The sequence below is a fragment of the Chiloscyllium punctatum genome, chromosome 27 (assembly GCF_047496795.1).
Source record: "Chiloscyllium punctatum isolate Juve2018m chromosome 27, sChiPun1.3, whole genome shotgun sequence".
NCBI classification, from domain to species: Eukaryota; Metazoa; Chordata; class Chondrichthyes; order Orectolobiformes; family Hemiscylliidae; genus Chiloscyllium; species Chiloscyllium punctatum.
In genome coordinates this window covers 34,344,598-34,370,989 of record NC_092765.1, presented here as the reverse complement: position 1 = coordinate 34,370,989, position 26,392 = coordinate 34,344,598, and the positions used below count along the sequence as shown (strand labels likewise).

General features: G+C 37.5%; 1 protein-coding gene across 13 annotated transcripts in view; it reads right to left on the bottom strand.

The window, feature by feature from the left end:
- LOC140453642 (zinc finger MYM-type protein 4-like) overlaps positions 1-26,392 on the bottom strand; it is a 202,647-nt gene that overhangs the window by 18,787 nt on the left and 157,468 nt on the right. For 11 of the 13 annotated variants that reach the window (XM_072548508.1, XM_072548514.1, XM_072548517.1 and 8 more), the window contains 13 exons: positions 26,017-26,229; positions 22,862-23,015; positions 21,874-21,989; positions 20,277-20,540; positions 18,156-18,306; positions 16,486-16,658; positions 11,044-11,194; positions 8,654-8,776; positions 6,031-6,059; positions 5,778-5,922; positions 2,820-2,935; positions 1,249-1,420; positions 124-336 (listed from right to left, as the gene is read on the bottom strand). In XM_072548508.1, the coding sequence (XP_072404609.1) occupies positions 124-336; positions 1,249-1,420; positions 2,820-2,935; positions 5,778-5,922; positions 6,031-6,059; positions 8,654-8,776; positions 11,044-11,194; positions 16,486-16,658; positions 18,156-18,306; positions 20,277-20,540; positions 21,874-21,989; positions 22,862-23,015; positions 26,017-26,229 (2,020 nt within the window). The remainder of the gene's footprint in view (positions 1-123; positions 337-1,248; positions 1,421-2,819; positions 2,936-5,777; positions 5,923-6,030; positions 6,060-8,653; positions 8,777-11,043; positions 11,195-16,485; positions 16,659-18,155; positions 18,307-20,276; positions 20,541-21,873; positions 21,990-22,861; positions 23,016-26,016; positions 26,230-26,392) is intronic. The other 2 variants (XM_072548513.1, XM_072548510.1) reach the window with 2 other exon arrangements.

The window sequence follows — 26,392 nt, the reverse complement described above, 5'->3', positions numbered from 1 at the left end:
TTATGGGTGAAGAGAGCAGGTCTAGGATGTTCTTACAGTATTTTGGACAAATTAGATTTTACATTTCATTTTCAAAGGCACATATTACAAAAAGAAAAAGCTTTATTTTCTGTTAATACTGACCTACTGATATGTCAGCTTCCAGATCGTCCTCAGGTCCTTCAATGGAGTAAGACTGTATCTCTGGCTCAGTTGCTGGTGCTGGTGGTGGAGGTGGAGGTACAGGTGCAGATGCAAGAGACTGTTTCAAGGTAAAATTGCTCAATTCATCCTCCCAACTGTGTGGTGTAGACACTGCCTCGGACTCAAGATCCCCACTATACGTGCTACCCTGATCTGGAAGGAGAACCACAAAGAAAACCTATGTTAAAGTTGACAAAAGTCACCTCAAAAATGAAACACTATTTCAAGTTTTTGACCCCTTAAGGTCAATTTTGTTAATGAAATTAAGGTCAATTTCATTAGATTTAATATTATTATAGAGTTGTTCTTAAGTAGCATCCTTTCCATCAAGAATTCACAATCAATTTAACTATGGTTGTGTGCGGTAAATACACAATTGTAGATAAAGCTTAATCAGTACGTGTGCACAAGTGGAAATAATGGACACCCACCGAGGAGGATACAGGAACATTTTACAAAACATGGGGAGATGGGTTCGAACACAAATCAGTTTCCTTTATATTTCATGGAACATAATAGGCTTGCAATACACAAATTAAGTGGAGCCAGTCGAGAGCTTCAATACTCATTAAGTTTCCAAATAATTGCCTCATCTGGATATTAAATTTCTTCTTTTTCTTTAGTATACCATGCAGATTTGTAGCTAAGCAAACAAACAATTTTCATAATTCATTCATACAATGTAGCAATTAGCTACTTTCAAATATCAGAATCTGTATCCTGCTCCTGCACTAAATTATGTTTCACTACATCTATAATAATTGATCATTATTGATTTTCTGATCTCAAATCCCATTTAGCCCAATAATAAATAAGATTTCTGGAACTCAGTTACCAATTCAATCACACTGCTGGCCTCTGACTTTGTGACTATCAGGAACTAACAGTTAAGCAAAAGCCTGTGCTAAGCTATTTAAAAAGATAGGTTCCTATAGCTCTCACAATGAAATAAAAATTAAAAGTTTATATTTCGGTATCGGTTGGAAATAATGTTACAAGCAATCATTCAAACAAATATCAGAGTTAGATTAGGAACTGGAAGTCACGTTACTAATCTATACGAACCACCGTGTGAAATAGTTTTCTCTTTCTCCTCTTCTTCTGCAATCATTGCAGCCATTGTTAGGAGATCTGCTTCAAAGGGATTTGAGGGAATCTTCTCCTTTATTTCCTGGATTGTTTCAATTATTCTGTCTGCGCTGTCCAACGTTGTTGGAATGAACATTGGAACTGGGAGCTGAAATGCAATGGATTTTATTTTCAAAATACTGGGCTAGAATTTAACCTACCCCTTAGCAATAATCTGGTCAAGGGGTTACTTTGGCGCTATTTTAATTCCATTGATGTCAACAGAATGAACTCAGGCAGTTTTGATCCACCAAAAATTCAAGGAAGTATCTACCTCAAATAACATTTATTGCAATTGGACAACTACAAGAGATTAAGCACAAATGATTGAAAATTTGCAAAGCAACACTTACAAGACCAGTGAATTCTGCTGTTAAATTATGGAAAGTTATGTAGTTTTATCTCTGAGATCCCAGATGCCTATATCCCACACTTCAAGTATGGCACAATGGAGATTTACGGAAGCATTATTAGAATCATGCTGATTCTGATCTATTTAATCCAATGTTTATTAAATGGCCGTAATCTGATCAAGACAATGCATCAATTAAACATTTGCAGATGATCGATATAGACATTGTGAATTGAGGGAAAAAGGCAGTTGCGCTCAGCATTTTATTGCGCATTATGGTGACCAAGAGTTTGACAATGAAACTCATTAATGCACATGACTACCCTGAACTGATCAGCTCAGCAAGAATTTGGGTACCATGGCAGGCACTTTCTTTCTGAGTAGAATGAAGTCTCATACATTTATAAATGTATGAAACAACATTATAGAGAGAAAGAAAAGTAAAGCAAATGTACTGACCTACCAGGTCCCTACATGTCAGATATAATACTTACAATTGGAATCTACAGGATAACGGAGTACAGACTTCCATTTGTAAATTGTCAGGGTAATATCAGTGAAAAACAAATTTCCAAAAATGTATTGGAGGTCAGCTCTGTCAAAGTCTCTTTAATGAATTTTTTTTCTACAGTCTACTGTGGAGCAGGTTTTGGTACTGGTTCAGAATTCGACACTGCATTGACTTTCCTCATTTTAACTAAGTAGTTGCCAAAATGGCAGCACATGTATAGCATTCGATCAGAGATTGTTCTACGCCCCGATAGTTAGTGCTCCAATACTTGTGATCGAGATGTCATCTGAACCACTTGCTTTTTGTTATCTATTACAACGATAATCAATTCTATAACACAATAATTTCAAATATCAATGGAGCATTGAAGTGAGGTCTGCCATTTGTTGTCTACATTATATCTAATACCAATACAAAGATTTCTGTAAATGTATCAGAATAAGTTCAAGAAACTCGAAATCAATATGCCTTTAACATTGCAAAATACAATCAACTTTCAACAACTTAGCACCCCAAGAGTCAGGTAATATTTAAAGTCACTGCCATTCCTCCTCACACTGACCGCCTTATAAGATATTCAATCTTATGCATTATATTTCCTAAAACAGGCAACTTTTTGACACCCTACCATTTTGAGTAACTTACAGGCACAGGCATCCCTATTGGTATTGGTGTGAATTGAGAGTAAAGATGCAGAGGCACAGGAATATAGACTGGCACAGGGATGGGTAACACAATCACTTGTTGCTTCCAATCCTCTTCTGTAAATTAAAACAAAAAGAAACAAATTAGATGGCAAAAATAATACAAAATTAATTGACAATTTTTATTCAGCTACCATGGCCAAGTGATTTATTTCAGAATTCACAATGTGCTACAATTCTATATTCCCAGTATTTAATTCAATGCACAGCCAATTCCAGAGTCACATTTCTGACCTGTGCGTAAAACGACAATGCGGTCACATTACTCCCCTATACCGTTCTACTGCATACAAATAGAGTGCAACAAATCACTTTCATTGTATAAAATATCTGACATAAGTCTAACTCCTTCTATAGTTAAGAACTTTTAGGAAATAACACGAATTAGAACTGCAGTTAGTGGCACTCCAGTCCAGTCACATTGTTTAGAAATGCTGTACCTCGAAGTCACATTCCGAGTGCATCAGTTCTGAAAACAGGACTGCTGAAACTAAAACCTGTTGCACCTCTCAGAGAAGTGTAAAAATATCACACTTCAGAGCTAGGATGAGAATAACTGTGCTCAAGATCAAGGAAACATTTAACTAAGTTTGGTATGGGATATTTTTTTCTTGGAGGAGTGGGGCATGTGTTTGGATTCCCTATTCGGTGGGATCATATCTTGCACTTGGGAGATGATTGTGGTCATTTCAAAGCAACCACCTCAGCCACAGGGTATGATTGCTAGAGATTGCCAGGGCCATGATGCCCCAGAGAAACTGTCCACTAAAAAAACAGTAAAACTTGCAAATTAACCTGCTAATCAGACAGGATCTGCATTTTGAAGTATACAAAATGAGTTGGCCCTGTACATGCTCACACTTTTACTATCATCTTCTGGACTAGGCTCTATTCTATTTAGTTGCTTCATCTTCATCTGTCTTTCAATCAGAAGGGAACAATGACACTTGCTGATGATTGCACTGTGCTCAGTATAATGTGCGACTCCTCAGGTAATGAAACTCTCTGCAGCCATATATCAGGACATTCTGCTATAATGCGCATTTTGTCAGCACAAATTGGCTATAACATGATTGACAAACTGTGAACACTGTTTGGATAATGCAAACTTTATACTGAATTGGTATATCGATTTTTTTTTAAGTAATCTTTGACAGCGGGATTTTCTATAGCGCAAGGTTGCAGAGGAACATAATTGTTATGTTATAGCAGAACGACCAATACAACAAAATCTTGGCAACATTGAGGTTTGAACTGATAAATAGCATGTAGCATTTGCACCATACAAGTACCAGACAATTTCTCTACCTACCTCTCCTGGATATTCAATAGCATTACCATTATCAAATCTCCTAACAAAATTATTGTGGATCAACATTAACCATAAAAATAAAACAGTATGACAACAAGACCAGGTCAGAGGCAGGATATTCTAAAGCATGTGACCTACATCCTGACTTGCAAAACACTCTCACTATTTAGAAAGAACAAGTTAGAATGTAATGGAACATTCTCCACTGCCTGACGAGTGCAGTTCAAACAACAAGAGCTTAAAACATTGGTAAGAAAGCAGCCTTGATTGTTTCATTGCACCCCATTGATGACCTTAACTCTTCACTCCCTCCACTTCTAAAAATGGAAAATGGAGTTTAACCCAGACAAATCTGATGTGTTGCATTTTGGAAGGTCAAGTACAGGTGAAAATTATACTGTGAATGACAGAACCCCAAAAAGAGTATAGATGTGCAGCGGGATCTGCAGGTGCAGATCCACAGATCACTGAAGGTGGTAGTGTAGGTAGATAGGGTAGTAAAAAAGGCCTATGGAAGTGGCATTAAATAGAAGGATAGACAGGTTATGCTGCAGCTTTATAGAACTTTAGTTAGGCCTTACTTTGAATATTGTTTACTGTTCTGGTCACCACACTACCAGAAGGATGTGGACGCTTTGGAGATGGTACAGAGAAGGTTTACCAGGATGTTGCCTGGTATGAGGAACTTTCGCTATAAAGATAGATTGGAATATCTGGATTGTTTTCACTAGAGTATAAGAGGTTGAGGGGGCGATCTGAAAGAAGTTTATAAGACTGTTAATGACATGAATAGAGTGGAAAGTATGAGGCTTTTTCCCAGGGTGGAGGGGCCAATTACTAGGAGACACAGGTTTGGGGGGGGTTTAAAAGAGTTGCACAAGGCAGGTTTTTCACACAAAGGGTGGTTAGTGCCTGGAACACGTTGCCAAAGGAGACAGTGGAAGTAGACACAATAGCAGCATTCAAGAAACACCTGGACGAACACATAAATAGGAAGAGAATAGAGGAATACAGATCCTGTAACTGAAGACAGTTTTAGTATGAAAGGGCAAAATGTGTTGGCGCAGACTTAGAGGGCCGAAGGGCCTGTTCCTGTGTTGTATTGTTCTTTATTCTCCAGCACGTTGTGACAGCAGAATGCACTATATAAAAATTGAAATACAATAAGTGAATAAGGCTTCCCCAGCAGCAACCTTCTAAATTACGACCTCTACCACTTATAAGGACAAGGGCTGCAGTTCTAGCCTCCCATTCGATCACTATCCTAACCTGGAAACAAACTGTGGTTTTATCATTGTTACTGAGTCAAAATCCCACAACTCCCCAACTAACACAATGGAATAAGTTTCAATATATGAGATTGCAGTGGTTTAAGAACAAACTATAAATTTTACCCATTTTTTGTTTAGATTGGTTAAGTAGACTGGGGGTACCAATCTTTGGAAACTAGCTTTTTCTACATACAGATAATAAAAATGGTCATTTAAAGTTCATATTTAACAAGTTATGTTAATCCACTGCAACCATGCTTACACTATTCCAACACATGTGCATGTACATGAACATGAATCCACAAATACACTGTACCTGTCTGACAAGCCTTGGTCTGAGTATGGGGCCTACAGGAGGTTGCTTTGGTCTGTGAGATAGGTTTACAGAGTAGTGCTTTATTCTTGAGCACCTTAGGTGGTGCAGAAGGTTGTAACCGAATGGGGTCTGTCTGAGTGCTGACCTAATTATCAAAAGATTTAAGAAATTCAAGATAAAGGTAAAGTTAACTGCAAACAATTTAAAAATAGTTGAACTAACACTATCCAAACTCCTTTAATTGTCCACTCACCTGAGTCCCTGAAGTGGTACGGGTTCCTCCTGGCAAAAATAAACAAATAAATACATCTTAGTGTGCAATCACATACCGCCAAAAAAAACTTTGCTGAATACTTGGAGTTTATTCAAATGCACCATAAGATGCAAGTTCAACAGCATAACCTCCCCAAAATATCTTTCTTGCTCTCCTATCTCTTCACATTTAATGGAATAACAGGAAACCAGGTGCACTTTTATTAGACCTACAACAACATTAATGTGCACAAAGGAAACTGTATCCTTGAATCTGTGACGCCATGTTTTCACAGTTTGCATTCATATAATACTCTCAATGCAGAAAAATAATTGAAGTAACATTAAGTAGCTTCCACACAGATTAAACTAAAAAAAAATTGAGTCACAGTAAAAACTTGGTCAAAGAAGTGGACTTCAACGAGGTCCTGGGAAAAAAGTTGTGTTATAAAAGTTGCCCAAATATTTTCCACATGGCAAATCTGATGGAAGCTCTTGGCCTCAAATAGAATTTTCACAAACCAAAAAAAGCAAGAAATTCAATTATCAGGAGTTATTAGCTTAAAAAAATCCACTTAATGTTGATTTGAATTCTAATCGTGACCAATTTCACAACTGTCCTTTGCTGAAGTTGTTGCTGCACAAAGGAGAACAAAAATATCATCAAAACTATCAGGCACTGGGATACAAACAGAAGTATGGGACCAAAAGGAGGGTTTTAAAAAAAAATTTCAAACTAGTACAGCAGTCAAGAAATAATCCCATGTGAAACATTCTCAAGCATGTGAAAAATCTGGACATGTAAGATTTCATGCAACACTATTAATACACACTTTTGGTTCCACCCGTTAAAGCTATCAGGGAAGCCAAAAGGAGAATAAAAGGTACTCTAGATAGATGACTTCCTGATATAGATGACAAGTACTTCTCTGAATTAACCTGATATTTGCAATTTATAACACAAATTCAGACATATGTAGTATCATAGTTAAAAATTTAGCAAACTAAGTATATATACGCACACACAAAAAGTGATTTGAACTCGAACAAAGAGAGCAAATTTATTGAGACATGGGGTAAGGATTGGACTAGAAAGAATTTCAGGACGATGTAGGCAGGTTAGCAGAATGGACAGGTGACATATGCCACTCACTGTGGAGAAGGGAGAGGTGATGTTTTTATGGGAAATGATATAGAATTAATAGAAAGATGCTGAAGGTAGTGAGAACAAGGCAGGTATATAAATGCATATTTCCTTGTAAGTGCAAGTACTTTAAAAAAATCTTGAAATGTCAGAAGCATTTGCAATTTTACAAATAGGAACATGGAGTACAAAAACTATGATAATTTTCTATTAGACAATGGTTACAGTCTATGGTTGAAGTACACAACTTGTGGATAACTCATTCTTGAAAATTCATTACAGTTGCAGTGAACACAAGTAAAGATAAGGAACTATGTTTCAGGTGTTGGGATTATTCTCAACGAAGCAGAGAAAGCTAAAACGAAATTCAGGGGAAAAATGAAGGATTCAGCAAGAAGGGAGAGACTGTTCCATTGACTGGAAAATAAGTGACAAGAATCAATTTAAAATTGCCACTTAGAATGGGATGGCAACTGGCATGAATAAATTTCCTTTCTGAATTAGGTGTTAACAGCACTGTATGGATTTTCCCCCAAAAGAGCGAGGGGTAAACACTGTTTTACCTTTTAACAAAATTCGCAAATGTTGGAGGCAGAGGAACACAATTGAAATGGAAACAACATAGAAAGACAATGTTTTAGATTGTTTGAGTAAACGTCCCGAGTACATATGATAGGCTGAATAGCCATCTATGCTGTACACTTTTATGGTTCTGACGTTAAGTGCAATCAATCAACAATTCAAAACAAAAGGAACTTCAGGCAGAGAAAAATGTTCAAAGTAGCAGACAATCAGCCAATAACCATCCAGAGTCATGTTGCTAATCTGTTAAAAGTTATTATTTTGCCTAGGCCAGTCATAATTTATAGCTACTATCCACTTGTTGAAAGTGTTTGAATGGCTATAAAATGAAGAACACAAGTTCAGTTACTGTGACCTAATGACTCCTCAATCAAAGTGCCTGGTGACACTTTTGTTGAGGCTTTCATCCGGAAAGACCACCTGAGAGCGGTATTGAAAGTCTGCTGGGCCTGTAGGATAGCAGAGTGCCATTATGCTGTGCAGGAAGTAGGCTCTGCCAACAAAGTAAGCTTCCAAAATTGCCTCTGTGTGTAAGGGATGGCAACAAACAATAGAAGCATAACTCCCATGAGGACAATGAGGAGGGGAGGTAAGAAATAGTGCAATTCACCCATTCGGATCCACTGCCTGTACCTGCTCGTGAGTAGCAACAAGGAGTCCAAAGCAGGCAACTACGGGATTGCTGGTTGGCTGGCAAATTACAAAGGCATTCAATCAGAAATAGGAAACTTAAAACATCAATAAAAAGAAAACAACACTAAAGTTCAGATAGCACAACATAATTAGTTAGGAATATGTCTTCCGCTAACAGGCATTCAACGAATGTTCAATTTTTCAAACACAGTGTTTTGCTAAAAGGTGGCAAATATTAAATTCAAGCTTGCAGCAGAATCCATACCATTTAAAGTTGTTGTTGAATTAGCAGCATTTTGTACTGGTGGGGTGTTAGCTAATGACATCACGTTTGCTATAACAGGAGTAGACTCTTTTCGATGGACACTAGGAAGATTTGGTACTGGTACTGTTGAAAGAAGATATTGTTTATTGTTAGTAATCAGTAATAGTGCAAAACATTTAATCTCAAGTAGCTTCTCGTTCATCACAAAACACGAACTGAAGTTGAAACCAAAACAGAAATTGTTGGAAAAACTCAGCAGGTCTGGCAGCATCGGTGGAGAGAAATCAGAATTAACGTTTTGGGTCCAGTGGCCTTTCTTTAGAACCATTCTTTGGTTATTTAAGTTGAATTCTATGAGAACTAATTCAGTATTTCAATGTCACAACCAAATTAAAATCTAACCATAATTACAAACGCTATTTTATTTACAATATATAATAAGAAGATCATCTTATGAAAAAAGACTGGTCAATTTAAGCTTGTACTCACTTGAGAAGACAAAGTGGTTATTTACTTGAGACCTAGAAGACTCTGATGACTTTTAACAGGGTGGATGTGGAGAGAAAGCTTTCTCTTATAGGCATACAGCACAGAAACAGACCCCTTGGTCCAACCAGCCCGCGCCAAACATAATCCCAAACTAAACTAATTCCACCTGTCTGCTCTGGCCCATATCTCTCCAAATCTTTTCTTTCATGTACTTATCAAAATATCTTTTAAACATTGTAATTGTACCCACAGCCACCACTTCCTCAAGAACTTCATTCCACAAGCGAACCAGCCGCTATGTAAAAGCTTTGCCACTCCTGTCTTTTTAAACTCTCTCTCCTCTCACCTTAAAAATGTGCTCCTAGTTGTGAAATCCCCGATTCTTGGGAAAAGGCAAGCACCATTAACTGCAACTATAATTCTCATTATTTTATAAACTTCTGTCACGTCATCTCTTAACGTCCTACACTGCAATGAAAGTAGTCTCAGCTATCCAGCTTTTCTTAATAACTTAAACCTTCCATATCTGGCAACATCCTGGTAAATCTCTTCTGAAACCTCTCCATCTTAATAATATCCTTCCTATAACTGGACTACCAGAACTGAACACAGCATGCCGGAAGAGGGCTCACCAACAACCTCAACATAACTTCCCAACTCCAAAACTCCAGAGAGTCACAAACGGTCTATTCTTTTTACAAATTTGTGTCTTTATATCTACATCTGTACTTGTTAAAAATTGATATTTTGCACGCACATTAATTTTATATCAAAACCTTCAAATGCTCAGAATTTTAAAAATGTAGGGAATTGGATAGCGCCATGGTTACTTTTCAAGTAACATGTGCCGCAGCATTCAGGTTTTGCAGCTGCATTGCCTTGAATCAACGCACGTGTCTTTTTATACCACAAAACAATGAATAAGACAGTGGCTACTGATTTAAACTGGTTTCTTAAGTCTACTTGTTTAGTGATGTGGCATTAAAGAAGAATTCAGATTCAAATTCTACATTCATGTGTGAACACTGATATTAATCGTTTATATTAGTACTGAACTTTTGTAGCTTTTATCTTTATTTTCACATAATACAGATTATATGCAAACACAAATACATCTACAAGCTGTAGAGGATCCTAACTTATTTAGGGATGGCAATCATGTTTTCACTAACTTGTACATTTTCAATTGTTATGAAATACATCAGTAACCTGCATTATATCAGTGAAAATCAAACAAAAGGAACCTCAATATTTGATGAGATGATTGTTTTTAAAACATTCATGCATTACAGAGTAGCAACATCTAAACTTCATTTCCCTGGCACACTAAGACATACATTTGAAAAATTCAGCCCTTGGCATAGTGTATGAGGAAATCAAGTGTGTACTGTGCAATCTATCAAATAGTAGTTTCAACTAGTTTAAATTTAAATTCTTATTCACTTGTACAACAGGAAATAAAGCACAAATAGGATTAAGTTGAATTGGCTTCAAAGCTAATTTTCCAACTGCAACATATTGTGGGCGGCATGGTGGCACAGTGGTTAGCACTGCTGCCTCACAGCGCCAGAGACTCAGGTTCAATTCCCGCCTCAGGCGACTGACTGTGTGGAGTTTGCACATTCTCCCCGTGTCTGCGTGGGTTTCCTCCGGGTGCTCCGGTTTCCTCCCACAGTCCAAAGATGTGCAGGTCAGGTGAATTGGCCATGCTAAATTGCCCGTAGTGTTAGGTAAGGGGTAGATGTAGGGGTATGGGTGGGTTGCGCTTCGGCGGGGCGGTGTAGACTTGTTGGGCCGAAGGGCCTATTTCTACACTGTAAGTAATTTAATTTAATATACATTTTGTTTCAAGACTATTCGAAGAGCAGCATATGGAGAACTGAAGTAATTATAATTAATACCTTTACCCTCTTGAGGTGCTGTTTCTGCTAGGTGATGTTGATTGCAGAATGTAAGGACACAATGAAGGTTACAGAAATGTTTGGTTTGTCCATGCCATTTAATAGACTCATTTAGTTTACCTTGACGTTTGCAGCAATCACACTTTGCCATCTACAAATGAAAAAATTTAATTTAAATTTAAAATGTACACTGCTATCCTAAGTAAATTTTGTAAATTAAGTCAAGATCCCTTCATGAAGTGCCAACCTTTTCCAACAGGAGCATGCTCTTTTTGAGTTGGTCAGATCACAGATCAGGATTTGAACAATCCTCAACTAACATCGCAATGCAGTACTAAAGGATCACAATATTGTCAAAAGAGCTGCCTTGCACATGATTTAAACCACACATACAGATGTATAGTATGATTTGAACAGGAAAAGAATTCCAATGGCCTGATGATATTCGCCTTTCAATGAACACACTGCATGATTTAAAACTTTCCACATATGCCTGAATTTTGATCTCTGCTGATTGAGTTTTGGAGGTCTGTCAATTCGAGCTGTTCCAATATTGTATTCGCACTCAAAAACAAAATCCAAAAAGAAAAAGGCAGAAAACAAAATTACCTATTTCTCAAAACTTTGCCCCTGCCAACTTCTGGATGGGATAACACAGTTGCTCAACTCCAGGTACACGAGCACCCTCTCATGGTAGAAAAGTGACATAGCATGCAACTCTATTTAATTCCAGTGTTTACAGGAAAAGCAATGATAAAGGTTAAAAACTCTCACAATGATTTCCATACAAGTCAAACAGTAAATCATGGCAAACACAAATCTGCAGTTAATTGTGAAAATGCAAACACTGCTGATAGTGATCATCTGTTCCTCTTTAAACTTCATGAAAACACCACCCTGTTACACGGCTCCTCACTGAATGCCGTGATGCACTTAAACTTAAACTCCACTTAGATATGGAGTAAGCCAACCTCAAAGTTCTATTAATCAGGTGATAAATCCTTCTGAGGGTCAAGTTATTAAGATTTACAACAGATGAATAAAAATTACAAATTCAGACATTTTGAAATTAATTTTACCCTGGTCCTCAGTTCCATTACCTACACCTACTGCAAAGCACCCTCATTCCATTAACCACCCTCCTTCTTTGTCCTAACCCAACACTCTAGACCTTCTCTTTCTTTTTACATAATTGCTTGGAGTACCTCCTATAAAGAACTTTCCAAAATATTGCAATGGTCAGGAATTAGGGCTGGACAGAGAGAGTAGTTGGAGAAAGGGTGACTAACTGGCTATGGGGACATGCCAATAGATTAGCCAACAAAGCAAGTTAGGGGACAGGACTGTGAATATACAAACTAGAGCAGGAAGGCAGAATCACTATAATGAAAACAAAGAATCGAGAGAACCATCCAAGGAAGTGTGTTTGAAAGAGAACTAAGAGATCCCCAGTGTCTAAGGTAAGAATCACCAAAAAAGTGATCTAGTTTGGATTCAGCAGGAATAACATGACAGTGTAATATGTCACAGAGATGTAATGCATGGAAACAGACCCTTCGGTCCAACCCGTCCATGCCGACCAGACATCCCAACTCAACCTCGTCCAACCTGCCAGCACCGGGCCCATATCCCTTCAAGCCTTTCCGATTCATATATCCATCCAAATGCCTTTTAAATGTTGCAATTGTATCAGCCTCCACCACTTCCTTTGGCAGCACATACCATACACGTACCACCCTCTTTATATCTTTCCCCTCTCACCCTAAATCTATGTCCTCCAGTTCTGGACTCCCCGACCCCAGGGAAAAGACTTTGTCTATTTATCCTATCCATGCCCCTCAATTTTGTAAACCTCTAAGGTCACCCTTCAGCCTCCGACACTCCAGGGAAAACAGCCCCAAGCCTGTTCAGCATCTCCCCATAGCTCAAATCTTCCAACCCTGGCAACATCCTTGTAAATCTTTTCTGAACGCTTTCACGTTTCACATCTTTCCGATAGGAAGGAGACCAGAATTGCATGCAATATTCCAACTGTGGCCTAACCAATGTCCTGTATAGCTGCAACATGGCCTCCCAATTCCTGTACTCAATATTCTGACCAATAAAAGAAAGTATACCAAACACCTTCTTCACTATCCTATCTACCTGTGACTCCACTTTCAAGGAGCTATGAACCTGCACTCCAAGGTCTCTTTGTTCAGCAACACTCTCTAGGACCTTACCATTAAGTGTGTCAGTCCTGCTAAGATTTACTTTCCCAAAATGTAGCACCTTGCATTTATCTGAATTAAACTCCATCTGCCACTTCTCAGCCCATTGGCCCATCTGGTCAAGATCCTGTTGTAACCCGAGGTAACCCTCTTCGCTGTCCACTACACATCCAATTTTGGTGTCATCTGAAAACTTACTAACTGTACCTCTTACCTTGCATACAAATCATTTACATAAATGACAAAAAGGAGAGGACCCAGCACCGATCCTTGTAGCACTCCACTGGTCATGGTCCTCCAGTCTGAAAAACAACCCTCCACCACCACCCACTGTCTTCTACCTTTGAGCCAGTTCTGTATCCAAATGGCTAGTTCTCCCTGTATTCCATGAGATCTAACCTTGCTACGGGGAACCTTGTCGAATGCCTTACTGAAGTCTATATAGATCACATCTATCGCTCTGCCCTCATCAATCTTCTTTGTTACTTCTTCCATATTTAAAAGTTCCATGTAGAAAATACCTTCCATTACAAAACTACAATGTAATATTTATCGTGGAGTATTCAGATCATCCCTTCCAAGGTTTAAAAAATACTCAACAAAACTCACTTTTGTGAACAAGAATACCACCTAGTGTTTGAAAGGGACTAAGCGGAATGAAGCTTACTTATCTGATTGAAACACAAATCAAAGGCAGCTATTATGATCTTTAGTTTATTTAATAACTCTAAAGGATGAAGTAATATAAAGCAAAGTAATTTTCTTTCATTGTACATGAAGTTTGTTAGTGTCATCAGCTGTCCTTCAACTTGAGATCGTATCTTTGCAAAATTGGAAGTTTCTATGACTGGAAAGATTAATTACTGACCCACGTACCTTTGGGCAAATGTCATCCCATGGAAGAATTATTACCCTGAGTCTATGATTTGCTTCATTTTCTCTCTCTGCTGCCACTATACCTGATCATTAAGGCATTTGGACTCTCAGCATGATGTAGCTGAATGGACAGGTTATCAACATTTTGAACTACTGATAGCAAGCTTTTTCAAGTCACCAACATCAATGCTGCTATGCTTCAAGGAGAGTTTCAAAATGTTTTCTTTGTTCCTTATCTGGAACTCTGGCTATCTGCAAGTTGAAAAATCAGGAACTGGCAAGGGAGATGCTTTTCAGTCAGACATTTCATCCCGAACACCGCAGATGAATTTGTAATTTTGCTTGACTGCTTCTGAGCTGGTTTCACAGGACACTAACTTATATTCAATGATCTTCCGAATGATTCTGCAGATTATGACAAAGGAATTGGTGATGAAACTTCTCTAGTGCTTTTATGTGCCCTGCAACCCTTTCATGATGATGGATGACAACTGTCTTGAATGGAACATCTAAAACAAACACCTTCAAAATCTGACTTGGTGCCCTCTAAGGCCGAGATAGCTCCCATACTATTTACAATCTACCCAACCATGGCTGTTAACCTCAAACATAAATATCCCTCTGGTATTAAAAGTAGCATAAAAGTACTTGCCCTCAAATAATAGCAAGTAATGTGGATGCTGGAATTCTTAAATGAAAAATAAATGCTGGAGAAACTCCAGTCTGGCAGCATCTGTGGGCAGAGAATCTGCAGACCTGCTGATTTGCTCGAGCATTTTCAGCATTTAACCTCTGTCACCTTTGTGCCAGAATTAAAGTGACTTGCAGAGAGACACAAACCAATATTTGTGGATGACTGTGGTGCTGTTGCTCATTCTGCACCATATTTGGAGACCACTCGATCTCTTCAATCTGCTCTGTACCATTCATGCTATGGTGAAAGATTCTAGATATATATTTTGAAATCTGGATCAGTTCTGAGAAGGTAATTTTCTTTGACAGGTAGAACATTCTAAACAGCAACCCAACTGCATCAATTCCAAAAAAAGCATGTGACTATCAAGTGTCCAGCAGAACTCCTGTAGACAGAATAGATCAAGACTTAACTGCTGAATTTACAACAAAGTGGAACACCATAAACTTCATTTTTCATTGCATTTCAGAAGGATCAGGAGTTCAGTTCAGAAGGGAGAATATTTTTCCTAGCAAGAGAATCAAGCTTTTAGTTCAAGGGAATCTTCAATTTGGTAAAACTGAAGAAGTTTAGGCATCAAAATTGAGAGAGGTTCATACCAGAGGACCTGAAAAGCAATTGTCAAACTTTCTGTGCAGTCCAAGGAATAGAAACTACAAAGAGTCAGTAGAGTTAAAAACTTAAAGTTGATAAAGGAGTGAAATTTCTCCAGAATAGAGTATCTGTGAAACAAAAGCATTGGGAAACAGTTTGGAAGGTTGTCTTGATGCATGTACAAAAATCGCTCACAGTATTTTTACATAAATATGAAATATACTTTTACTTCATGTATATTTTTTATATATATTAAAAACTCTCTCTTGTTCAATAAACTTATGCGCTGTTGTTAAAGAACACTTACAACCTCGTGTGAACGTATTTTTGTGACTAACTACATAAAGCAACTGCAAAACGGTGACTCAGTGGTTAGCAATGCTGCCTCAACACCAGACACCTGGGTTCAATCCCAGCCTTAGGTGACTGTCTGTGTGGAGTTTGCACATTCTCCCCACACCTGCATGGGTTTCCTGCAAGTGCTCTGGTTTCGTCCCACAATCCAAAGATGTACAGGTTAGGGGAACTGGCTGCGCTAAATTGCCCAAAGTATTTAGGGATGCATAGGTTAAGTCCACGAGTCATGGGTAAATGTAGAGGAATGGGTTTGGGTGGGATACTGTTCGGAGGGTCGGTGTAGACTTGTTAGGCCGAAGGGCCTGTTTGCATGCAGTAGAGATTCTAATTCTAATTTTTAAAAATTCAACATCTGATCTACTAAGGCAGGTTTTATTCCGAGATTGAACTTTTCTATTACTACCAATAGCTGGGATCATAACAAAGCTTAAATGTACCACGAGAAGATTTATTTTGCTGCACACAAATGATATTCTTCATCTCGATCTGATTTGAATATCAAAGCTGAACATGCAAATTAATCCATCTTCAAGTCATTTATTAACTTGCCTGTCTCCATTCTATTTTGACAAGTGTAATATTTTTTAGGGAAAATTCGGCAGATTACTTTTATCAGCACAAAGAACTGAAAAGGAAGATGACCCACTTGCATATCAATTAACATTCAAAGCTGCTCAATTACAACTTCTACAAATGAGGACGTTCACCCACCTGATAAAACAGCACAGTAAACTTGAACAAACACTCTTCACTGCAAAATTCCTCTATTTTCCCTCCAAACTGTTGGTTAAGTAAACGTTTTGATGATTGAGAACAGGAACTACAAGATTTACAGTGAAGTCCCCAACGTTTTGCCAAGTCATGCTTGTAAAGAAGTTTGCAACCTACAAATGAAATAATGAGAACAAACTTTCAAAATGAAAATTAGTATTTTATTAACAGGAAAGAAGAAATCCTTTTTGTTGGAACCCAATCCTCACCTAATGTTCTTTGCATAATTTCATTCCTGTTTCTTTGCCAACTGAAGTCATGCCTGAATCAGTCTTAGGAACTTTGTTTGGCCTAAATTTTAAGTAAATGCCCTGTCTAATGTGGTACTAATCAATGAAAACCAGCAAAGTCTCCAGGATTCAGTTTTGTGTCACTACCCCTCCCATCATAGTTCCTACATTGTTCCAAAGAAAGCTCAATGACAAGTTGATGAACAGCCTAACACCTAATTGATGTACATTTCCGCATCTCTTGGAAGACATGCGCTTGTATTAACTTCAGTTATAGGTTCCAATTTCTTCCTTCCTGTCAGTTGAATTCAAGATAGTGCATAGAGTGGGAGCTCAGTGGTTCAATGAGGAACAGAAAAAAACATATTCCAAGTTTGCAGAGAATTTGGGAATAGTGGAATAAACTGATGCCATGCTTAATAACAGCTTCTGTCAATGATTTGCCAAGTTTTCTTAATTTCAAGGAATGGTAGAAAAGTTTCAATAAACAATTAATTTCAAGCAGTGGAGGAGAAAACCTCAATATAATCTGTGATATCTCATCAATGACTATTGTGTCTTATTTGAAAGGTTGAATAGCTTGCTGAGAATATGATTTGAAGATGCCGGTGTTGGACTGGAGTATACAAAGTTAAAAATCACACAAAACCAGGTTATAGTCCAACAGGTTTAATTGGAAACACACCAGCTTTTGGAGCACCGCTCCTTCATCTGGAGATTGTCCTGATGAAGGAGTGACACTCCAAAAGCTAGTGCTGCCAATTAAATCTGTTGGACTATAACCTGGTGTTGTGTGATTTTTAACTTTGCTGAGAATAGAAATTGTAAATGGAAAGTTGAAAAAAATCAAGTTTGATTGGTCTTTTCTTGCTCCATTTATTCTTTAGCACTGCAAGTTTTCATGTATTATATGCCAGCTGTATGCAATGTTTCCTCTCATTTTTATTTGCCATGTGCAGCCTGTTTCCTGCACTGCATAGTGCATTCAAAAATTGCTGCATAGCTACATACACTGCATCTTAAGAGTGTTTTGGATGTGTGCAGCTTGTTGATGATCTGAGGCAAAGCAGTACAGATGGCTGCACAGAAATGCAGCCACACAGTACTGAGGAAATGTGCAGTTCTTTCAGCTCAAATCACCTCTTTAGATCCTCTGGTGGAAACTTGTCAAATTCCAAATTATTCTGATTGGTTTCAGATTTTATATTTACTTTGTGCTATTTTCAATTTTCCACCCACAGGAACAGGAAATCAACCAGATCTTGAATAGCAATGACACAAAACAAAATAGTCTGCCAGAAATTCGTTATACAATTGCACTTGGAGGGATAAACATTTTGCTGATCTGACAAAATAACTGTTTCAAAACACATCCATTACCTTCACTACAAAATGGCTTGTCAACACTTGAGAACTTTACAGTCTCCTTAACAACCTTTTCCGACCGACAGTATTCACATATTGCAACCACAGAATTGATCCTTTTGTATTCATCACAACAAGATCTTCCACAAAACTGAATCATTCTACCCTGGTGTGAAGAAAATTAAAGGCAACTGTAAAACGCTGATAAAAAGGGTATCCAATAAAAGTATCCCAAATATACATTTCACTCACATAGATCCAACAATGAAAAATAAATGATTTCATTTACAACAGGCTTAATTAAACCAAAAAAACTTTGCACACATTTTAAATTTCAAAAGCATAGATTTCTTACTTGAAAAAATTGAAATTTTAATTCAGAATTATGTCAAGTATCACAAGGTGTTTGGATACAATATTTCAATGATAGAATCTCAGAATCCACCGTACACTGTTTGCAGAAGTCACATGGTTCATGATAGCCATAAATGACTATCTGAAAGAGCCATCCAATTAGTTTCAAGTTATTGCTTCGACATAAGTTCAGAATGTTTCTTTAAGCTTACTCACTTGCCTTTTAAAACTGCTATTCATTTCTGATAAGGTATTACAAAGGATTCCAGGAAAGAGAAAATATGAGGCCAAAAATTCGAGAAAGTTTAACAGGATATTTGACAGAGGTGTTCAAAATCATGAGGGGCTTGAATGGAGGAGAAAAGGAGAAATTGTTCTACAGGTATAAGGGTCAAGAACTACAGGGCATCAATTCAAGGTGAATAATCAAAAGAACCAAAAGGTGTTATGAAAAAAATGTTTCTTTCTACATGAATAGTTCAGATCTGAAATGCTCTGCCCAATTGTGTGAAGGCTTCAAAAAGATAATGAAGAAGTTATCTGAAGAAAAAATGCACTGTTACAGAGAAAGGGTGGGTAGTGAGACTCGCTGAGTTGCAGATTGAACGGTCTCTTCCTGTGCTGTAACTATTCAATGAATCTAAGTTGATTAAAATGAATCCTACTCCCTGCATCTGTGGATTTGGTGATTATCTTAAATCTTACTCAGTGAACAATGTACTTTCCCCTTTTATCCAACTGTAATTATGAACATTACCAGCAAAACTCCTCTTAATCTTTTTGCTAAATAAAATGCAAGTTTTATCCTTTTCCAAAACCAATTCTCTACTCACAATACTGTTCAACTGATAAATTCATGCTGTCATTACTGAGTTCATATAGCAAGTTTGAAACATGATACTTTGTATAATGAAGTTGAACTTGTAGACAGACTCCAGGTATTAAATATTTAAAAGCTAGGTACAGCAAACTTTGTTTTAACCAGCACCTTATTAACTGGCAAAAATTATATAGCACAAATATCGCAATCTCCAAGTGTTAATACCTTAAATTAAGTCTAACTGTGATGTGTATACCCAGCACATTACATTTTTATTACTTACTGTGTTTTTACATTGATTTTAGGTGGTGTGTTAATGTTCATACTTTTGATTTTTTGAGGGTTGTTGATGTCTCAAAGCTTTGCTTGGTCAGGGATTACTGCAGTTATGTGTACCTCTTGATTATCCAGAATAAATCAAATCTTTGGTCCCGTAGGTGCAGGGATTAATAAAAATGCTGCTGTGTATCAATTTAGTATATAAGACAAATTTCTGTGGATTCTACATTTAAGGAAATAATAAAGACGTGAAGGAATGTTGCAATGAAAATCTCTAACTAAAACATAAAATTACATCAACTATGGTTCCTATCACAAGTAAGTGAATAGCATTAAAATTAAGGATTGTTTCCTTTTTAGCTCAGAGATACACAACCTAATCATCAAGCCTTTGTTTCTACCTCAGCAAGAACTAGCTTGTTACTATCCACCAAGTCAATGAATTTGCTCTTTAACACTCCTTGAGATGTAACTGGCAAAAAACAAAACCTGAAGGAGAAATAGGCACATTAAAAATGAGGAAATTGCTCAAAAGTCCATTGGTCAGATTATAAAACTTTGAAAGTTGCCACCACTTTCAAGAAAGATTTGCTATGTTCTTCAACTCGAGAGCATTAATATTGGAGAGTTCATGCTGGAAAAAAAACACAAAAGTTAAACCATTTTGCATCAGAAAATCTTACCTTGTACTCGAGCAGCTCAGGCTTAGAGGAGAACAAACGCTGACAATACTGACACTTCAGCCTGATAAGTGAACGAGCCGCAGTCACCTGCTGGGATTGTGCAAGCCTCTGTAACCCAGCTGCTGCTGATGTGGTGACAGAAGTTGAAGAAACTACAGGAGCACCAGCCACTACTGAAGCAGTTGATGGAATGTTTACTGCTAACTGACCCTGAGATAGGGGTACAACAGCTTGAGAGCCTGGAGCAGCCTGACTGAATAACCCCTGTAAAAAAAGGAAAATCAAACTACAGAAATCAATGAATAGCTTATTTTATATATTAATACACCTGGCAAAAATAGCATAGAAACTTATCTAATAATTTTCACTTTATACTGAAACAAAATCTTTCCTACATGCAACTTAATTGTTCTGTTAAACAGAAATTATGATCACATTACAAGGTTGAACTTATTGCTTCAAACAATAAATAATAACGTATGAAAAAAAAAGCTTAAATACTGCATACAGCCACCACTCTAACGTTTTCAATTTTTTTTTCCAAAAAGGTGCTTTATTCATTAAAAATATCTAAATACTCATCCTTTAAGAGTTCAAATTGGAGATTACCAGAAGTGCAATATAGTTCAGGTGCTATGTATGCAGCACATGATGGCATGCTTAAGGTGCTTCAATACAGTTGTAATTGCACTTGAATTACTTGAAAATGATGGTGGTGTCTCTGGATTAAAGCTGCTGCATTTCGGGAACTACTGAAAGTAGCAGTGGGGGGGCTGGGGGATGTAAAATTTAATAGTGAACAGCTCTATTCACAAGCATATAGCGTAATATACATTTCATCAAATAGAACATTACATAGAAGATAAAACGCATTATTGTAAAAGCATATCAACAGAGACTGGGTACAGTTAAAACAAAATCATAAAAAATATAAAACACAGTAACAGTCAACTCAGCTCTTTAAGCCTGTTCAAGTATTTCATGACACTGAGGCTGATCTGCTTCATATCCTTTCATTCCCTTGGTTAGCAAAACAAATCTCAGATTTATAATTAATTGAAAAGTTATGTACAGCTTTGTGGGGGCAAAGATCCACAAACCAACAAAATTTTGCATTTAAAAGCATTTTTAAAAGTTTTCTTCTGCAAAGGTTGTGTGCTCCGAACACCCATGAACAGAAATTGTTTCTCTCAACTTATCCCAACAATTAATTTCAAAATCCTATAAAACCATATCCACATCACTCCTTAACTCCTATATTCCAGGAATACCTAAATTTACCTAATCTCTCATCATGATTTAATGCTTACAGCTCTCATAACACTCAATGAATTCGGCAACAAAAATGAATGCAATACCAACATAATTCTTCTTTGAGCAAACTGCACCAGCTAAAAAAGGATGTGGAAGTTATGTCTTTCCACAGTACTAATCACATCCCTTATTCCTCAACATGAACTGCAAACACTAAGAAGACATGTTATCCCCAAACATTATGCAGGACGTTGTCCTCAAGGTAACAAACACAGAAGGGCAATGTATATTGTTGAGATGAGGAAAGTTGAATAGAAATAGATCGATTCTTTTAAAATCATACCTGAAATGATGCAACACAGTTATAACTGCAGAAATTCCGAATGCTACCATCTGACATCGCAAGGTGGTACTGAGGTGTCATCGTAACTTTACAGTAATTGCATTGAACACTAGTACCTAATGGAACACAAATACAAAATCATTTCATATCCAAGAATTCGACATTAAAAACAAGTATCATTTCTCACTAGAGAAATTTAACAAAATACCATAGTCAGTGAACTAAATTGGCCGAAGTCACTTGCATAAATCTAACAGCACATTTATTTTTAATGTGTGTGTTCACATATCACATCCATCAGTCATGATAATTACAGAAAGCATTCAATATCTTATGATGATCTTTGTCTCAATGGAACATTTGAATACAGAAGACAGTAAAGGTATCCTGATCACATAACATCTTCACCAAATTGGAACATGTTCCATTTGAACACAGAGTCAGACAAAAAAGCTGTTTCAACACAATTAACTGCAACTAGATCTCTCGTCACAAATGAAATTCAGCCTTTTCCAAATGAAACAGATTTGTGTCTTTAACCAAGCTTCATATGGAACACTGCTAAGTGCAGGAAGTGAATCTCATCAGCAGGACACTATTTCTATCTTTTCCAAGTTCATGATAATTCAAGCCTCTGCTCTCTACTTCAATGCAATGCATCTCAAGGAAATGAGCTGGATGAAGGCCAACTCTGAAAATGAAGAATTAAGAAAATCAGCTCTCTCCAGATGTAAAGTTTTCTATTTCTGGTAAGGTGACATGGGTTGGAATGCAAAGAAAGATTGCATCATGACACAATCATACTGGAGTTCAAAGTACTGCAAGTCCAACAGGGGAGACTGGTAAAATCACCAGACTGACAAAAGCCAAAGTACCTCAACTGTTTCAGACCCAAAAACAGATGGCAGAGATACAAAGTGACTTGGGCTGCCAAACAGGCCTAAAGTTTCCTGATACTTCAAATCAACATTTGAAGAAATTATACCACTACCTTGTGTAGTCACCACATGCACTCGAAATGCTGAAAGGCAGTTGACTGAACAAAACAGTTCAGCTTTTCCGAAGGAGTTTGTATTTTCAATCATTTCAGCTGATGACCTCAGACATTTACACCAGGTGCAGGGAGTAATCTTAGAATTTTTCTGTTAAAATAATGAGAAAGCGTTTGGTACAAAACAAGAAATCATAAAAATATATTATTTCACAAGGCAATTATGAATAAGAGAGACCATTTAATTCCATTATCTAGAAGCAACTCAGCCACGAAACACAATGATATAAAGGAGAGACTTAGTTCTGGATGGGAGACAATACTCAAAATACAGGGGGCAGAGAGCAATCTCTGCACCTTACAGTTCCTAAAACACTCTGGAAAGTTCATTCCTGAGGAACAACTGGTAAGGGAAAAGTGAACTCCACAACTAGAAAAGAAGGATTTGGTAAGGAACTGCACCTCCAATTCATAGGCTGATTTTCTCCCATGCGAGTTTCTAGTACCTGTCAGCAAAAATTGCAGGAGAGAACAAGCGTGTGATTGGAGTAGCAGTGAGCAAGTAGGTAAGCAAGTGCTGGTAATGAGGGGGTGGGAGCCTGCGGAGTGTCAGTAGGGTGCCAAGTGCTCCAGCTAAGGCTGCAAAGATCTTTTTCCAGATGTTGGAAGGGAGGTTATGTTGGTGGAGATGAGGGCACAGCTACAAGGGCAGCTATAAGAGGGGATTGTGGGGCAAGAACGATGCAAGACGGAATGGAGGCCAAGGCCGCTGTCAGGGGAAAGAGGGATGGAGGTAACTGCAAGAGGGGTGCAGGAGAGAAGGTTCAAGGATCGGTTGGGGGGGGAGGAGTCGGTTGCAGGAAAGGTAGGTTGCAAGAAGGATGGAGGTGAATGAAGGATCATGTGAGAAGCATGTACAGAGAGGAGTTGGCTTCACAGAGTGTGGACAGTTGGGGAAGGAAAATAGACTGCATAAGAAAAGGAACAAATTTAAACCCATCTAAAAACGAATACTGAGCTAAGTGGAATGCAAGGGAACTTTATATCACTGACATCATGAATTCCTTGGAGATTAATGTTGAATTGCTAAGGTGTTTATATTCAGGAGATACTATATTTGGAAAAAAAAGTACCAGATACAACAGAAATGAACACTGTTAATGGTTAAATTTAAATCGGAGATTTAGATTTGAAATTCAATAAATAGAGTTGCAGCTGTCTGATTAATATGTTCCAATTTTTTACGTGTGAGATTAAAACACATTAGCGATGACCTCACCAGCCTGGAGGTGGTGTGTATATGGTGCTGAATTTTTGTGTGTTTAAGTGCAAGTGCGTGCCAAATGGAACAAAAACTTTTTGGTCATTTATGCCAGTTGTCCTCAACAATTTCAATATCGTGGTGTCTAGAAAATTAATACTTTGTTTGTGGTTTGAAGTTTTAAGTTTAATGCAGGATTGATAATTATTGAGAACACTTAAGAATTATTCTTTTTCTGAGAGTCCAAAATCTCTGTCACCACAAATTTACAGGTATTGCTACAATATGACTTAATCACCTAATAAATGGGTCAATGAGGAAGAAGAAATAGCCCTTGAGAAAATCAAGAAGAGCCCTTGAAAAAAATGTGATTTGACCTTTGATGGAAGGGAGTTATGAGGTGAAGGACCAACCAAAAACATTTGCAATTTTGGTTCATTTTGTAAAGACAACTCTTTCCAAGCAAAACATGGGATACCTGATGCACGCTGCAAAATAAATAAATAACTAATAGCATTGATCCTATTCACAATTTTTATTTTTCTGTAACCACTTATGGAATACAGTATCAGGGCTCCATTATCTCACCCAGTTATCCATTCAGTCTGCATGAGGCTGAACAGTGCAAGCTCTCTGGTGTAATCATGCCTCTCTGTCAAGTACAATTCCACCATTGTCTCGTCAGTTCAGTTAAACCAATTAAGAGGGAAGTCTCTAGATGAATTTCCCCTTCTCTACTCCAAGGCCATTACGGATAGCTGTGACCCAGCACAGATTGCATTCAAATCTAGTAACCTGCTGGTCTGTATTGGCCTATTCTAAAGTAGGCAGTGCGACAAACTGGCTATTGGGCTGATTATGAACATTCTCACATGATTGTCAGATGCCTCGTGTATCCAGTACAGATGTTTCACAAGTTATAACTGTGTAGAGTCCAAGAAGGTGGAGAAAGAGAAAATCTTTAAAATTACACATTGCACCAGCGTTTGCAGTTATGCATGAATATTAGAAAATGTTTCACAGAGAAGTAATAGAATTTTCAAAACTCCCCATCAACATTTGCTCCTCAATGTAACCCATCAGTAGATTCACTGACTAGTTACCTAATTTTACATCTGTGGATTCTTGATATCTGCAGCATTTGTCTATATTACAGCAGTGATTACACTGTAATCAAGTAATCAGGTATGAGGCATTTTTGAAATAAGGACGGACATGATAGGGACTATAAATACAAGTTGACAACACATATTCAATTCAAGAATTATGCTGATGTATTTATCAGGTTTGCCCTTATGTCATCCATTTATTCTCAATTCTCTACATACAGTCCATTTAATAGTATGGGTGCAATAGCACTTTTCTATGTGTGCAATTTACAAAGGTGACCACTGGAATCTCAAATATCAACTAGCTCTCTGATTGCCCTGCCCGTGACTAGCTATTGCCTTTCCACATACTAACATATCCTTTATCAGACATATGAGTCTTGAATTAAAATAATTGAAGAATGGCAGGTGATCATGTTGGAATTGAATAAACATTTACAAGTCAAGTCTCGAAGAGGCAGACAAATAATTTACTACACTCACTACTGGTGCTTTAGCAGCACCATTGAAGGTACGTTCAGCATATCATTACACAATTCCAGTTCATCTATCCATTTTTTTAGGTTTACAGTAACAATGGATAGACGTAAAACATTAGATTAACACATTTCATTTTACGCTCCTGAAATGGGAGCATTCTGGCAAATGACAAGAAAAAAAGGAATACGTTTAAAGCGAATGAACTTTTTTGAAATGAACATCTACACTGGAATCATGACCATGTTAAGGAACATGCAATAAACCATTTCATTCTTGTCTTGTCGACTTAAAACGTTACAAACCTGTTTATAAGATGACAAACAGGCTGAACCACAGAATTTCTTACACTGCCCTTCAGTCTGAAGCATGTGACATTGCGCAGACCCACTGTAACAATAAGCGCCACAGTTATCACAACAATTCATTGTGAGATTGTTGGCCATTCGAAACTTAGAGAAACATATATCACTGCAAAGTTGATGTACAACATTCTGGTAGTTCACTTCATGGCGGACCTGAAATACAGAATAAAATTTTATGATGTCTTGGATACACTTAAGAATAGAGTGATGAACATGTGACGCATAGTCAACTGTCCAAACAGCGTTCCCTCTCCTCTGGTAACATCATGTGTCACAGCTCCACAGGGAGAGAGCTAAAATTTGCAGATAAATTAAG